General features: G+C 44.6%; 1 protein-coding gene across 4 annotated transcripts in view; it reads right to left on the bottom strand.

Moving 5' to 3' along the window:
- The window catches only part of KCNAB2 (potassium voltage-gated channel subfamily A regulatory beta subunit 2), a 109,318-nt gene that overhangs the window by 59,005 nt on the left and 33,419 nt on the right, over window positions 1–16,894 (bottom strand). For 2 of the 4 annotated variants that reach the window (XM_077837281.1, XM_077837278.1), the window contains exons 2-3: window positions 6,493–6,612; window positions 5,774–5,815 (exon numbers count right to left, since the gene is read on the bottom strand). In XM_077837281.1, the coding sequence (XP_077693407.1) occupies window positions 5,774–5,815; window positions 6,493–6,569 (119 nt within the window). In that variant the 5' untranslated portion in view covers window positions 6,570–6,612. Of the gene's footprint in view, window positions 1–5,773; window positions 5,816–6,492; window positions 6,613–11,047; window positions 11,117–16,894 lie in introns of those variants that run through there. The other 2 variants (XM_077837279.1, XM_077837282.1) reach the window with 2 other exon arrangements.

Here is a 16,894-nt window from a genome sequence, read left to right as displayed (position 1 = left end):
CTCTCGCAAGGGCTGGAGCTAAGGAACAAAAGTAGAGATCCCCAGGGTCAACCTGGGTTAGCCCTAAAACAAATTCAGTGGACAGATTACAACATTTCTGTCACCACAGACTAACTTATTTGTGCATATATATTGCCCATTTTAACCTGTAAATAACTCTCTCATTTCTTTTTCCTAGTTAAAAAATCATTTGTTAGTTTACTCTGGGATTGGCTACAAGCATTGTCTTTGGTGAGAGCTCTAAGGTACAGATTGACTTGGGTTACATGACTGGCTTCTTGGGACCTGAATCTTTAATGATTTTTGGTGACCATTTATAGAATCATAGGACTGGAAGGGACCTCGGGATCTAGTCCAGTCCCCTGCACTCATGGACTTATCGCTAAGTCCAGCTTGCTTGAGTGGCAAGACAAACTGAAGTGCCTGAGGGGACTGTCTGTGATACCATGGTAAGACTGGCACAGTGCTTTGGGAGTTCCTATTTGTTACTGGGTTGGTGAAATCTAATTATAGAACATACCACCAGGTTGGGGTGTCTGCCCTGCTTTTTGATAGTCTGCCCTGAGGTTGGCATTCACAGTCATGAACCACTCCAGACACCACGACAAACAGTTTGAAGTAAAAACTTTTCTCCAGTACGTGGTTTGAAAACAAATACTAAGAACAGTTATATTATACACAGATAGATATTAAAAGCTCTTGCTATTTGTGAAAGCAAAGGTTTCATGGAGACTTTCATTATAACCCTCTAATATTCTCAATGTCTAAAAAAGTTCTCTTAACTGGCAGAAGTTTTCCATGCTTGGTCTAAGCCCAGATGTGAGTTTGTCAGGCCAAATGTATGGACTCACTTTTAAGTCACACCCAGGTAAAAGGAGAAAAACCAAAACACACTTTTTACAGCAGAAAGAATAAGACTATTTGGATGTAAACCAAAAAATGACTAAAAACTACAAATTGAGACTCACTAGGTTAGCAAAAAGAAAAGGAGGACTTGTGGCACCTTAGAGACTAACAAATTTACTTGAGCATAAGCTTTTGTGAGCTACAGCTCACTTCATCGGATGCATTCAGTGGAACTACTAGGTTAGTAGTTCTCAGAGATTGCTAGAGAAACAGCATACTGATGGGAGAATCAGTTCTGCACAGGGCAATGTGACATTTCCACTACGTTCAGAATTCCAACACTATTTAGTGAGGCTGTGGAATCACAAATACACAACAGCCGTGAGCTATGCAGGTGAGGTGTCTAAACGGTTATTTTCACTGTGGAGTTGAATACATTTTTTTGACCAAGTGGCTGTGGAAGTGCACAGTGAACTCAGGAGAGAGATTTAAGGGGTGAGGGGGGAATCAAACACAAAAATCTCAACGTTAGGGTCACCTTTTACACACTCAAAAGTCAGGAGGAAATGTAGAGTTTATGGGGCCCAGTACTGAAGTTTAACTAAATCGTGCTCATCTCAGCACTAGGGGATGGAGTTTGAGGGGGCACTCGGACAACCTGGATCGTGTGGCTGGCCAGAACCCAGTGCAAGTTAGAGCAACATTATGGCTGTTCCAACTCACTCCCACCTGCCACAGTCACCCCCAAGCAGCCATTAGAGTAGCTGCCGATTGCCAGAGGGATGCCATCCCCCACAATGCACTTCCTACCCCACGGCTGTAACAGCATGGCACAGGGCACTCTATGCCAGGCCTGTGCCATCCAAAGACTCTTCCTCACCAGGGGAGCCATTAGCTGGCCAATTACACTTTCCAGCCCTTTGGGACTGCTGCAGTGGCAGAAAGGGACTTGAACTGGGCCACGGATCAGGCCAGCGGTGCTCTCATGGAGGATTTTGAATGGCTAGTTACATGGCCAAAAGTAACCTACACTGGGCCCAGGTCTGCTCAGTGCTTATAGGTTACTAGAAAGTGAAAATAATAATAGATTTCTACGAAGTTCCCAAGAGGCATTACCTTGTCTTTTGAATTGTCTGCTTTGAACGTTTACGCATAGCCTTACATTACGATATGTTCGGGCACACGGGTCACTGCTAAATGGCGAACATAAAGCCACCAAATACACTAATAAAATAAAGAGAAAAAGAACATTTATAAAGCTCTGACTCTGCAAACATGCTCACATGTAGCTTCAAGCCCTGGCACGTCCCCCTGATCCTTAAGGGACTGTCTCGTACTTAAACAGGTTAGGAAGCATTTGCAGGATCGGGGGCAATAGGACGTCGATGGTAAATCGCCCTTTGATGTCTGTGGTGCGGAGTCACACCTGAAGAGAGCACATGTCAAGCAAAGCCAGTGGGAGTCCATAAGATCCTATTAAGGAGAAAAGCGCATGAGGAGTTTTAACTTTTTAATCCATCCTCTCCTTTCAGTGGTACTAATAAGTGGCCATTACTAATACTGACCATGTGCCAAACAACTCATCTGAATTGTTCTTTAGATTTCTTCCATGCCTAGAATTCCCCAGATTTCCATAAGCCACCTGTTGATTGCTCAAGGTAATAAATATTAACTGAAAAGTATTTCCATTATTTGTGCAGCATTAGTGATTAGTCGTTTTGCTTTAATTAGCTATTCAATCATTGCTTTGCATATTGTTGTAGAGTCAGTGTAGCTGAGTGATCACTAACTACATATCTAGGAATGCACGAGGATAAAATGTTATGACAGTATTAATGCTGCAAAAACAGGAACATCATGAAAACTATTACTCTGCCAGTGGTTTAAGACACTTCTCCCTCTTTTATAATCTTACCTTACCCCCTCTCCTGCCCCATCCCCCTTCTGTTACAATACTTATTCTGTTTCATTCATGTGGCTTTATGTATGTGTAAGTTGAGAACACCATTTAACGAAGAAGTGTGCAGATTTGGGCTAGAGTGAAAAAAGCAGCCTCATACTTCCTTATCATCCACACTTGTGTCTGGATCAGTGATTGGTTCAGCAATTTGCTGTACTGTTACATCATTAACTTAAGCCTCCAGCAATGTTCAAATAGTTTCCAGCACTCCATTAACACGGTGTTTGTAGGGGGTAAATGGTTCTTTCAATTTTAGACAGTAAAAGGATGAAGAAAAATTATTTCGTCTTAGACCCAAGGTAATGGTGTTTCTCTTAATGCACATATCCAGATTAACAGGGCCTGGGGACAAGAGCTCTGGGGAAAAACAAGTAGGTCTGGGTTTTGCCAACACATCCTCTCAGTTGTGTAGCAGCCTCACCCTGAGAAATATGCGTGTGTTGTAGTTGAGTGAAAAGACAGGAGTATTGACACCACCTCACTCTTGTATCCTGTACGACTATTTTTGACCCGAAGACGTCAGGACACAAGTATCCCCATTTCTGATTTTGAAAATATGGTCCCCTTAGTATGCAATGGGTTCTGAGTGCCAGAATGGAGATTGCTCCATTATCTTAGCTGAAAGAGCCACGGCTGCACTCTGCTACACCCAGATTCTAGGCTCCCTTGAATGTAGGGGGGCCAGACAGCAAATGTGAAAAATCGGGATGGGGATAATAGGAGCCCATATAAGAAAGACACCCAAAAATCAGGACATCTAGTCACTCTACTTGAACGGCTGAGTCAATGTAAACATATATTTCATTGGATGATCAACACACCACAGACTAACATTTTGGCTACGGAGCTCCCCACCAGGCTCCTAATCATCCCCAACCCTCATCCCATGTCTCAGAGAAGTGACAAATTTATTATGTGCCACAGGCTGTACCTCTGGCTCTGCAGGCCAAAGTTTTCAGAAGTGACTCGCCAATTTGGACAACTCCATTTTTATATATCCAACTAGTAATACTTTAAAGGAGCTTGATTTTCATAAAGAGCTAAGCGCCCATGTCAGGGAATCAGGCCCCTTTAAGGGGTCTCAAGCTGGTCACCCAAAAACGGGGGCACCAAAAATCTCTAGTCACTAATCTTAGCCAATAAATGTAAGATGGTACTGTCCCTTCTGGCCAGCGTAATATGGTATGTGAAAAGGTCAAGTCTCTCTCTCTCTCAACAAGGATGGGATGGAGTTGTAACCAAATTTGTACACTAGACTGTGCTGGGTTTTTTATTTTGATCATTGCCATTTCTGATCTGGCAATTCTTCGGATTTCCAACACACTGCCATCCAAAAGCACTTCACACTTTGCTAAATTATTGTAAACAAATTGCGCACACGCACACACATTTCTTATTTTGTCTAGGATTAAATTAAATGCAGCCATCTCAGTAATTTAAATGATAGTTCAGCTAATCTGTACAGGTTAATTTTCACAAGCTGAACAACATACATACTTCTGCAGCACAAGCATGAAAACTAGGACCGTGCAAGTAGCTGGCTGAATTTGAATTGCAGAGCTGATCTTCTAACTTTTCCATTCTGTAAGGATAAGGCCTTTTCCTGTAGCCATATGGTAAGGCCTAAGACCTTTGTCTGCTGCCATATTAGGAGAGCAGCAGCCATGAGCTAAGAAGCAGGAAGTCGCATTCTCACATTCCATCTAAATTACATTAACACACTGTAATATCGGGCCGATAAGAAGGAGATCCTGTCCTAATATCATCCACTATCACCAGACTAAGAAACAGATCTTAAAGTGGTTAAAGAAAACTTAGTTTGATAGCATCCTGTCAGGCAAGAAATCACTTATCAATAGTTGTGGTTGTGAAATCCTCATTTCTTTACTATTTTATCTTTACGGTCCCCACTTCCTTATTGTTTGTCTGTATGGTCTCTGTCTGGTTCTTTGATTGTTTCTGTCTGTTACACAATTAATTTTGCTAGGTGTAAATTAATTAAGGTGGTGGGCTCTGATTGGTTAGAGAATTTTGTTACAATATGTTCGGATTGGTTAGTAAAATTTTACTAAAATGATTGGTTAAGATGCTGTTAAGCAGGAGTCAAGTTTCACTATATAAACTGGTTTCAGAGTAACAGCCGTGTTAGTCTGTATTCGCAAAAAGAAAAGGAGTACTTGTGGCACCTTAGAGACTAACCAATTTATTTGAGCATGAGCTTTCGTGAGCTACAGCTCACTTCATCAGATGCATACCGTGGAAACTGCAGGTCCAAGAGGAAGTTCTTTGGGAACCAACTCCAGGACATAGCCCCAAGAACAGAGGTGCCAGACCTCAACACCCTGCCAATGACACCCTGCAGAAACTGGAGTCCCCGAGATGGACCTGATCCTGACTGGCCACCAAGAAAAGTTTAACAGTCTTATTGGGAGTGGTAAGCATTGTACGTGTAGCGTGTGCATTCTGTTTTGGTGATTGTTAATAAACAGAGGGTAAGTAGGATATTACTATGTAAGGCTCTTTCACTGGTAAAAGACCCCTTAAACCTGCAAAAGATTAAGCCCCAAGTCCACAGGGAATGGGAGTTTGCTCAAAGTCCAGGGGAGTAGAGCCCAGAGCCCGGAGGAGTAGAGTCCACGTAGGGGTAAAGTTAGAGTGCTTAATTAAGAGGGTAACACCTGAGCCCTAGGAACAGGTTGACGGTGGGTGCCTAAATTAAGAGGGTTACATCTTGAGCCCTAGGAACTAGGTAGAGGTGGGTGCCTAGGGTGCGCAAGTGACAGAGAATTTTGTGCGGGCAGCAATTCCCTTCAGGCTGCCAGAGCCAACACCTGCTGAGGTTGATGATACATAACATATCCTGGTGTATGACGGGTTGAGACCCCTTCTGAAACGTGCCCTTCTGTAATTATACCCATCACTACTTTTCAGTCCCATTTTTTATAAAAAAATAACAGACTCTGTTACCTGTAGAACTGGAGCTGTCGTTTGGGACTCCCGTACCGAGCACTTCCGACAGCAAGGGAAAGAAAGAAGAAATATTCCACAAATCGCATTAACAACTGGGAAGTGCCAGAAACAGAAAGCTCAGTCTCAGTTCATCCTGCAATAATCTTTGTGCTCTAGCAAACCCGTTCGGTTCATCTCCATCAAAGTCTCTATAAGGGTTTAATGTCTGCACAGTTTCTCTTCACTAGGAGGAGCTGAAAAGCTCTGTGAAAGCTTGACAACAATGCCACCAAGTGAGGGAAAGAATTATGGGCACAAAATTTGTGCAAGACACATGCGTGAGCGGACTCTGGCTCACCTGATTCAACAGAATGTCATTCAATGTTAAAAAAATAAAGTGAAATACAGAAAACATACTCTTAAACCCTTAAATGTAATAGATTATTTGAAAAGAAATTGATGAGTGACCCATTCCTTAAAACAACAGGCACCAAATCTCAGAAGGAAGCTTAAATATTGTTTATGCTATCCAGTGTTCGCACAGTTCTGGAAATGACTTTTCTCTAAGCATCTTCAAAAAATCAAGGTTTGGATTTTAGGATTGAATAGTGGCTGCCTCAGAGGGTCATGACAACTGGTTTACCCTGTTTTTCACAAAACTGCAAAACATGTGCTCCCCGTAACAAAGAGAACTTCTGGGTAGTCGGGGAAGCTATAAACTCGGTCGCATGGCTCACCTGTAAATCATCCCTGGAGAGCCAGTCTGTCTCAGCGAGAGTCGAGCAGGGGAGTCAGTGGTAGATTCTGGATACATCGAGCCAGCCTCAGTTTTTGAGCTCCGTTTTCTTTTTTACCTTCTAAAAAGATATAGAATAAAAAGTTACAACCAGAATAAATTGAATTTTTAAAGCACATGAATTTTTGTGTTTCCTCTCATAACTTTCTCTTAGTGAGCATGGAATATTCCCACTGGTTGGAGCTGATGTGGGGGTCAGGACTCTGGGTTCTAATCCTGCCTCTACCACTAATTCACCATGAGCTATCGGGCAGATCACCACCTCTGGGGATAATACGGCCATGAGACCATAGGTTAGGAGCTCTCAAACTGGGGGCTGGGACCCTTGAGGGGGTTGCGAGGTTATTACGTGGGGGGGCCTCATGAGATGTCAGACTCCACTCCACACCCTGCTTTGCCTCCAGCATTTATAATGGTGTTAAATATATAAAAAGTGTTTTTAATTTATATGGCGGGGTCGGACTCAGAGGCTGCTATGTGAAAGGGGTCACCAGTACAAAAGTCTGAGAACCACTACCATTGGTCTATTGCTAGTACCAGACGCTGCAGAGTGGAAGATAATTATGGAATAACCTCCCAATGGGGGACATCCCATCCTGACCCCCACTCAGCTGGGGGTTATGTCCTGAGTCAGGAGTGGTTACACACTTTTCACATAAATTGCATAATTTTAAAAATCCTGCTGAGTTTGTTCTCATTATCCATGTACACGTCAAATTTCTTCTGAATGCTGCTCAGCAAACACGTCAATGACATACTGTGGCAATGAGATCCACAGGTTAATTATGAATTGTGAAGAGGAGTATTTCCTTCTATTGGTTTTAAATTTTCTGCTGTTCGCTTTCATTGAATGTCCCCTTGTTCTCCTATTCCAAGAAAGGCTAATTAGGGGTATCCAATGTTTCATTTCTATACCCCTATCTTGTCATCCCCTCTTGCTCATCTCCTCTCTAAACTGATGAATCTGAACTGTATTGATCTCTCTTCATCTGGAAACCTTTCCACCCTCTTGTCACTCTCATTACCTGTCAGTGCCTCCTATTTCTGCTATATCCTTTTAGACACAGGGCGACCGCTGTTTCAAGTGGCAGAGGCATTTTAAGTACAAGGGTTGAAATTGCACTTAATAGTTAGATGACATGCCACCAGCAGCTGTGATCCCATCGACACTAGGACTGCCCTGATGTTGTCCCTGCCAGAGAGAACAGACATCAGCAACAGTGGGAAAATGTGCAGACAGGTCTCAAGAAACTCTAGGTATATCCCTTCTCATCAGAACTATGCCAGAACTCAGGAAACTTTATATACACATGGATGCTTTAGATACTTCAAGGTCAAACTATGTAAATGTCCAAGTGCCCACGACATTAGACTATTGATAAGGAAGAACAGATTTGTATTTATACTTTAATGCTATGGGTTTCAAAAGGTGCTTAACTTCTCTAGCCCAACTCCTACTGAAAGTCAGGGGGAGGGGGTCACTCATTCCTTCAGGCAGTTTTCAAAAATCGCAGCCTAAATTCGCACAGACGCTCTGTTACTGATTTTGGATCTTACACCTTGCTTGAAACACACATATGTACATGCAAATTTTTTTCATCTTTAGCAGGACTGTGGATTATTAGTTGCACAAAAATGAAGCACAACCAAGTGACAATTGAAGAAGCTGCTGTAACTTTGTGCCTAGGCCATCGGCAGCTGTGGAACAAGCCAAATCGAGATGTTTTCTTGTTAATTATCTAGCACCCAAAGCTATGCTGAGCACCTAACAACTGGATTGGCAAACATACAGTATGAACTGCCACATCTCAAATGACAAACTAAGTACAAACTATGAGAGGATGAGAGAACAAGCCACATGAACGGATGTGTGATCACGTTGCTTATTCCACTATTAGGAGGGCTTGGGTACCATGGTGTTGGGCACAGTATAAGTATCCATATAGACTAGAACAGAACACAGAAAGTGAACAAAACTAGAGCAGCAAACTCCATCTCAATCCCTCCTGCAACATGCTCCATATGATGCTTGAAGCTTCTGAGTTCATAACTCAGGAATCATTTTGAAGCAGTTCATCATCATCTGTGACCTATAACTCACACCTGGAGCAGACACTTCACGTTATCAGTCAACCCAGATAACAGTATCATGCATCTCCATGAATCAGGACAAGTGCAAATCTGTGGATGAAAAATAGCAGCCTGCTTCCAAAGGATGGTCAGAGCTACTAAGGTGGAGTTTGAAGCTCCAGCCTTATGTTTCCCTGTTTTTTAACCAGCCAGAATTCCAGAAAATACCCAAGAATACCAACCAGCAAACTCAGAGAAACCAAACTGCAGAACAATACCATTCAAAGGCAAAGTTCTCAGTTGTGTAGTCCGTTTACAGTCAGGGAAACAGCCCTGACCCATTAAACACATGGGCCTTGCGTGTGGGGGTCTGTACTTACGAGTAACCGAGCATTGCATTGTACTGCTCCATTCCCATATTGTTTCAAAGTCATTAAATGCCAGTTTAAATCAACAGATGCCAGACTCCATCATAAACACAGAAATGACTCTTCAAAAGTCAACAATACAAACAAGTGATGAAAGGGCCGTCTCTAAATCTCACAGAGGGGAAGTTACAACGACGTGCAGGGTAGGGAGGGGTGGGAAGGGGAATACAGATGGGGCCTGAAGAATAGCTCCTACAGAATGGAGATGGTACTCTTGATGCTCAAGAGCTGTACTGAAACAGCGAGACAGCCAGAGGGCAGCAGATGAAACAGAAACAGAGCAGTTCCACAAGGATTCACCCTCTCCCACTTCAAACTCCCCACCCCTCACTCACATGGAGGTAGGCAGAGTGAGAAGAGATGAGACAACCGGGGTCCTGACTAGTGTGAAGGTTGCATTAGCAAAGCTCTGCCCTGCGTCGGAGGTTTCTTCACACTTTCCCTTTACTAAAGTCTATGAAGTTTGATGCCTGAAACATTAAAAACGTTTTCCTAGCCACAGATTCGAGTGCGGAGGTTTCCGTGCTAGACGGAAGAGAAAATACTTCAGATTTTCCTGCAAACATAGTGTGATTGGAGAAATGGGATTATAAAAGTACCAGTAGGAACTGTGCTTATCTGCATACTGCTAACCTGATTTGCCAACCCATTAAATGTCAAGAGGAAAACCTGAGGTTTTTAAAGAAAAGGCATTTTATGGCCCTGCAAAGACTCATCTATTAGATTCCCCGCCCCCCCCCCCCCCAACAGAGTTGCACTATTGTAATTTAAGGTGTAATTTTAAATTGGTTTAATGAAACCAGTGTGAAAGGCTGTGTGGACACTTAGTTTAAACCAGGCTTATTTTGGTCTGTCTTAAGTTGATCAGGAAGAAGTTTAAGATAAACCAAAATAAGCCACTCACAATGAAATTGGAGTATCCGCACAGGGGTTTGCACTGGTTTAAATAAACCGGTCTAACTACACGGGGACAAGTGTGTATGTAGATAAAGCTGTAAGCACATATGTAAATATCTCCCAGGTCAGAGGCTTTGGGTCCTCTCTGCCCTTGTAACCAGGTGCCCTTACCATGTCCCTCCACCCCCAGCCTATACAATGGATGTCTTTGTCATGAGCAATTCTGAGGGAGGAGAAAAACATGATATTTGGTTTCTTTTGCCTTTGCCTTTTAAACCTGTTATTTCCTTTGGCTACAGCTAGAGCAGCCGGAGGCCAGGTCCATAGTACAGCCCTATCTCTCTATAGCCACGTCACTTAGGGGTGTGGAAAATCCAGACCCGTGAGCGATATACTTATACCCACCTAACCCCCTGCACAGACAACAGGCTTCTCCCATTGACACAGCTGGGGCCTCTCAGGGAGGTGGATTAAATGTGCCAACAGGAGCTGTCCTATATGTAAAGATAAACCCTCAGATGCGATGGTTGGTAGCAAGAGTGCATTTGTGTACGTGTAGTCTGGCTGCTCTGCGATTCTAGTCCACTGCTTTTGCGACGAGTCCTTCACACCGTTATGTCTTTCTCCAATTCGATGAAGCTAGCATTAAAAACAGAACAACAAAAATACCACAAGGGAACTGCCAAGCAGGTTCTCCCCAAGGCACGGCGGGCAGGAAGGTAGTAAAACACATTCTCTACCCAAAGGAGCATGTTGTAAAATAGGTCACTGAAGAACAAACTACGCTTTGCCCCCCAGAGTGACTGGGGATGGGGGGGAGCTCACACTGCACATGTCAGAAGAACAGAGTAAGGAGATGTCGCCTGGTCCATTGCCTCCTCCCTCCCCATCCCTGTCCCTGCTCTCCTTCTCCAGGTGGGACAGGCAGGTCAGAGTGAAAGAGAATATCACAACTCAGCGCACACAGTGCAATGAAAATGAAGCTCTAACTAGTCAACAGGCAACCTGAGAAGTTCACCATCATTCCCCCTCCCTGCCAGTGAAACCAAAGAGCTCTGAACAATAGCCTCTCCCCCACACCAAGAAACAGCAACACCTCACCGACAACCGCTGGCTCTGGACGGACGCCACACAGCAAAGCATGGAGGCCTTAAGGCTGGGCAAGCTGGCCCGTGCATCAGAACAGCAGGAGTAGAAAATGAGGAAAGGAAGCCAAGTGTGTAAGGCGATAAAACACCCGCAATCTATGCAGGGCTGAAGGCATGAAACAAATACCTTCTCTTTCATAGGTTTCTAGGCAGCCAGCACAGAGCCAGACCACATAAGTCACCCTTCAACCTGCCCTTCAAATACCTTGAAATGAAATTTAATAAAGTGCCCAAAGGAAATCAAATTTGCTAATATGTTCATCCTGCATTATCTCACTTGCTTCAAATCCCTCCACAGGGCTCATCAGAGGGAAGCACGGGTTTGTTGAATTTAATACTTTTTGGGGGGCAGAACTGCCTGCCGTCTTTTAATTCTGTATCCAGCCAGTGCCATCTGCTGTCAAGTCTCCTCTCCTAGCTCTGGTCAGGGTTAAAGTAAAATTCAGTGCTCTTTTATACACATTAATTTTTTTAAAGTAAGCAGTCTTTTCTCCCCCACAAAAATTCCTTTACCCTGGAATCAACTAGCCAATTTCATCCCACATAGGAAATGAAATATTTCCAGAATCCTGGTCTAGCTTTCTTCAGTAACTCTGAATTCCAGACACACACACCTCCGACCTGACTGGAATGCTGAACGGACTTCCAGCTGCTCTGCAGCCAGTGCTATCCAATAGAAATCAACTGCATCAGTCAAGTAACCAATCCCTCCAGAGACATGACGCTGAAAATAACGGAGTGCAAGTTACAGCCCCTGCACCAAACCTGCAGAGCTCAGAACAGGAGCAAGTCAGGGAAAATAACAACAAAGCCCTGCAACACTGCACAGCCCACCCAAATGAAGTGTTGCATAATAACAGTGGAGAGAGGGAGCTCACATCTCTTAATGGGGACTGGAGAGGTTGGGGAGTCTAGTGATGCTGGAGACTTTGGAGGGGGGGAAGGGATGGGAAACGGGGTGGCAGTTTCTCTCTTAAGCACCCCATGTTGCAGCATTTGCACACAGTACCTGAGCAGACAGAATCAGGGCTGCAAAGAGCTGCTCATAACTGGTGGGAAGCATGGAGGGTGCCAGGAGGATATTAAAATGAAACACGGCCTAAGATGCTTGGGTGTGTGCATGGGGAGCAGGGGAGTAGAACCCGGATTCCAAGATGGGACAGCCAGTAATGTCGGAAGTGGTCGGCATTATCCTAGTCAGACGATGAGAACCCTGAGGGGTTAACTGGTTAACCCAGAGTCTAAGTGAGTGTTGCAAGTTGTGTGTCTTTTATTCTACATGTCTAGAGCACATGGATAGCTGCAGTCTAAAAATAGACTCACTTGGCTCATTAAAAAAAAATAAAGGAAGAGATTCAACCTCAACCTTCCTCCCTTCTTTCCTCCCTCCCTCCCCAGCCAACAGCCGATTTTGTATGAACCAATGTATGGCTCCAGTAAAGAAAGCCATGGCCGCTGTATTTGCAGAAAGGCAAAACAGGAGAATATGAGATACTGTTCGCTTCATTAGGCCACTTCTCAGCAGCAATGTTCTTTGGTTACTATTAGGAAAGGGGTGAATCCTGTCAAGGCTGAAGCTTTGCAAACCTCAAACTGTGTTCTGCAAGTTTACTAAAGTTCCTCTGAGTTCACAAACGCTTTCTCCCCTGCAATGTAAACCAACCCGCCCCAACAAACCACATGCTTTTCTTTCCTAGCTGAAAGGAACATAAGAGCTCCCGCAACAGCTCAAGTGCCCTGCGTATGATTCCAGTGCCGCATTGACTTTCCACCAGAAAATCTGTTTCCCCCACCTCCCTCCTAAGCAAAATGGGAATCAAGTGAACTGTTTCTACAGGGTCCAAAAGTGTGTTGCATGTTTCACAAGTGAGGGGTCCAGTTTGGGAGGGACTGAAGTCAGCCAAAGCTGGGAATTTCAAAATAGGCTATGAGAGTTAGTCACCCAGTTCTCATTGAAATATCTATGGGAATTGGGTGCCTCATTTCCTTTAGCCATTTTGAAACTCACAGCCAGAGAGTTTGTCCATTTCTGAAAGAAGAAAAGGAGGACTTGTGGCACCTTAGAGACTAACCAATTTATTTGCATCCGATGAAGTGAGCTGTAGCTCACGAAAGCTTATGCTCAAATAAATTGGTTAGTCTCTAAGGTGCCACAAGTCCTCCTTTTCTTTTTGCGAATACAGACTAACACGGCTGCTACTCTGAAACCTGTCCATTTCTGGTTATTATAAAGCTACGCTGTAGCTTAATGGGAGGAAAATCCTCCTAACCTCATCTAAAGGCAAGCAGGCACGCACGCAAGCCTACACTCCTCTTAGAAGTGAAAATGAAAATGGCATACGCGAGGGTCTTCACTTTATCAAAGATACTGTACGTGGGGGGGTTAGTCAGCCACTGGCACCGAACCACGAGAGCCCCGAGCCCTGGAGGCGTCGTGAGCAAGGCACCGTAGCTCTATCTGCACCGTCCCAGAGGAGAAGCTGGAAGGCCACACACAAGCAACCTACCTAGAGTTTTGCTATTCAGATGATCCAGCCTTCCTAGGCTACTGCCCTGCACTACACGGCGCTGGGACTGACACTGCACAGGCGGACACGGAGATGTGGCCCACCCTCACAGCTGGGTCAGTCCCATCGCTCCTGAGCGGTGTCACTTACTCTTGGATTAAAAAAAAAACAAAACAAACAAACAAAAAAAGCCAGTTACATACAGCAGCCTGCACCCTGCAAAAAGGCAACGGCAGTTTCCTTCTTCCGTTCCAAAGTGCTTGATTTCACAACGGCAACCTCAAACATCCTTTGTGTTGCAGGCACAGCAACCAAACCAATTCCTCCTTCCTTCAGCGGTAACAGCGTAAGGTCCGTCACTATTCCTCTCTGTGGGCCACTCCAGAAGCCCCTTAATTTTATAGTCATAAACATTTAAAAAGCCCATGTCCAAACCCCTCAGCTGTTTCTGACCCCGTGGTGTGCTTGGTTCACTACACTCTAAGTGTCTGGTGTTCTGAGGGTGAAATGAACTTTCCAGTTGAGCTGTTTCTCAGTGAGACCTCGGGGAGCCACAGCCTCCTAAAACAAGACACAGGAAGCTAACAAAAGAAAGCAGAAATGGAAGAACTGTGCTAAGTGGCAACCTGAGACACTCCCTGGCTGATCATGCCAAAAGAGAATTGATAACCTCAAGTTGACATCCATGCTGAGTGGCTCACACCTTTCATAACATTCACATTTTCCCAAACCCACAGAAACATGTTAGGGACTCAGGTTTTTCAGCTTAACAATCACAAACACAAAGCTAACAATTGACACAAGCTCTGGATGCTACAAGAGGGCATGATGTTGCAGGAGTTTGGAGGAATAAATGACAAATGGAAAAGCTTAATGCACATTTTGTTTCCAGAGATGAAGGCACCCTCCTACAATTTGGGAGACCTGGGTTCCAGTCCCTGCTCTGCCACAGACTTCCTGTGTGACCGTGGGCAAGTCACGTCATCTCTCTGTGCCTGAGTTCCTAATTGGTAGAGTTTGGATAATGGCATTGCCCTGCCTCCAGGGGATGTTGTGAAGATAAATGCATTGCAGACTGCAAGCTGTTCAAACACTGTGGTGATGGGAGCTGGATAGATACCTCAGACAGACAAAATCCCAGCGCTGCCATTGCAGAGACACAGCAAAGAATGCTTAACTCAGGCTCTGCAGCAACCTCCAAGCCTGCCTGGAGGACCTAGTACCTGTACCAAGCCACATAAACCAAGCCATACAGTAACTGTGAGCATCAGAAAGTCACACACTTACCACCCACGACTGACCTCTCTGGGACGGTGAAATGGGTAGGGTGGACGCTGCTGAGTGCTCCTGACAGACATGCCAGGACTTTTCCCTAGGGATAAAAACCAAGACGTGCGGATACAGGAGAGCAGAAATGCCTTTCAGTACACCACTGTGATTCCCTGCAGTTTCTGAAGAGGTCAGTAATCTGGTGCAGGCGGATGTGCAGAGGGCTGTGGGTCTCCCTGTGTCTTAACGCCAGGCACTGATGTGACTGTTCCTAGCGAGCTGGCACAGACTGCTGACTGCAGTGAGAGATGCAGGATGAGTTTAACTCTACAGGGAACACGAGGTGCCACTGGACAATGCAGTGACAGAAGGGACCTATTTCACAGGAGAGCATCCTGAGGGGGATGGATGCTGCTCATTGGTCCCTGACCCAAACAGCTGCTGTTCATCCCACTTTCCTGTTCCCAAAAGAGAAAGGCAGAGCTGTGCTGGCTCCAACCATTAAGGCAGCTCTGGGAGAAATACCAGATGGACCCAATGTAGAGAGGTTTCGACCCAGCAGGCCTTGGGTAGCGGGGGCAAGACTATTGATGGCCCCTTGGCTATGAATTTCTGGAGGAAGGTGAAATCCTGCCTGGAACTTCTGGGTTTAGAACTCTGCACTTCCATTTGAGGACAGCAGAACAACTGTTTTTGTCCACCACGCAAAAATCCCAGTTAACCTCCCCCATGCACAAGGGGAGGTTAACTAAGCTGCTGACTACTGAGACGGGGTGATATCAGATTGGTGCAGACCCTTCTGCTGGATAACTTTGACAGACCAGGCATTCTTGGTCAAGGAGCCTCAGACAAACGCAGAAGTAGTAATCCAGCAAAGGACTGTGATGCTGGAATGAACGGCGAGGAACGTCTGGGGGTCGACCCTTTAGGAAGAGGTCTTCCATTTCTTTGACGTTTTAGTTGAGGCAGCAATGTTATTTTGATTTGCACGTCAGCAAACGAGAGGTTTACAATCATTATATAATTTGTGGCTGGTTCTTTTCAGCTATGCTCTAGCTACTGTGTAATTTAACAGGTGATGCAGTCTTTGGTTTTCAATGTGATTTTAGTTTCTTTGGGATTACCTTTGTTTTTATGACAACCCATTCCCAAACTACTAGTAAATTAAAATTCTTCAATTAGGCTGGCCAAAAGAGCCCGACTGAACTATCCAGCTGCCATACCAAGACAGAAAGCTAGCAAAACCACAGGATGCATCGTTACTTAAAATTTTCTATGAACACCAGCCTTAATATTAAAAAAGGAACTAGCAATTCACTGAAATATCTCTTTGGTTTGACATAGTAGGACTATAAGTCGGGAAATGCACCATCATGTCATATTACCAAGCAGCCCACAGCCAAGTAACACTGCACAGAAATGCCTCCAATTTTCAAGACAGCACTTCAAAAGAAGCTGCCTAGCTGCTATTTTGTTGTGATGCCGGGGGTAGGAATAGGTAGGAGGGAATGATTCTGCTTTTCCCATTTAATAGAAACCACTTGGGTTTAAAAGCTTGCCTGACATTACACAAGCCAATGCAATTTGTTTCTATCCCAACCAGATCAAACAAAGTTATTTGCTGCACAAAAAGATTAACAAAGGCTCAGCCAAGGTGCAATTTCAAGGAGATTTCTGGGGAGAGCGACAGCGATGTAAAACGTAAAGCAAAACCACTGGCCGTGTCTCAGCAAGAGACACTGCTTATAATTAAAAGATGAGAGAGATGGACGGCCTACTTCCTGTTCCAATTTTTAGCACAAAACCTTGACAACACTCTCTCAATGTCACTTAGAGAGGGACTTTCAGGCTGGGGAGGAGGGAAACCTCCAGTTTATCAGGCCTCAACATAATCCTGATTATCCTTGGACTTGTCTTGTTCCCCACTGCTTTTATCCACACAGATTCAAATCTCCTGATATTTTAAATGAGGTCTCCCACAGACCACTGACCAGGATGGCAGAAAGCGCATTACAGCATTGTCA

This window comes from Eretmochelys imbricata, chromosome 18, assembly GCF_965152235.1.
Source record: "Eretmochelys imbricata isolate rEreImb1 chromosome 18, rEreImb1.hap1, whole genome shotgun sequence".
Classification (NCBI taxonomy): Eukaryota; Metazoa; Chordata; order Testudines; family Cheloniidae; genus Eretmochelys; species Eretmochelys imbricata.
This window is presented reverse-complemented; position numbering and strand designations above follow the sequence as displayed.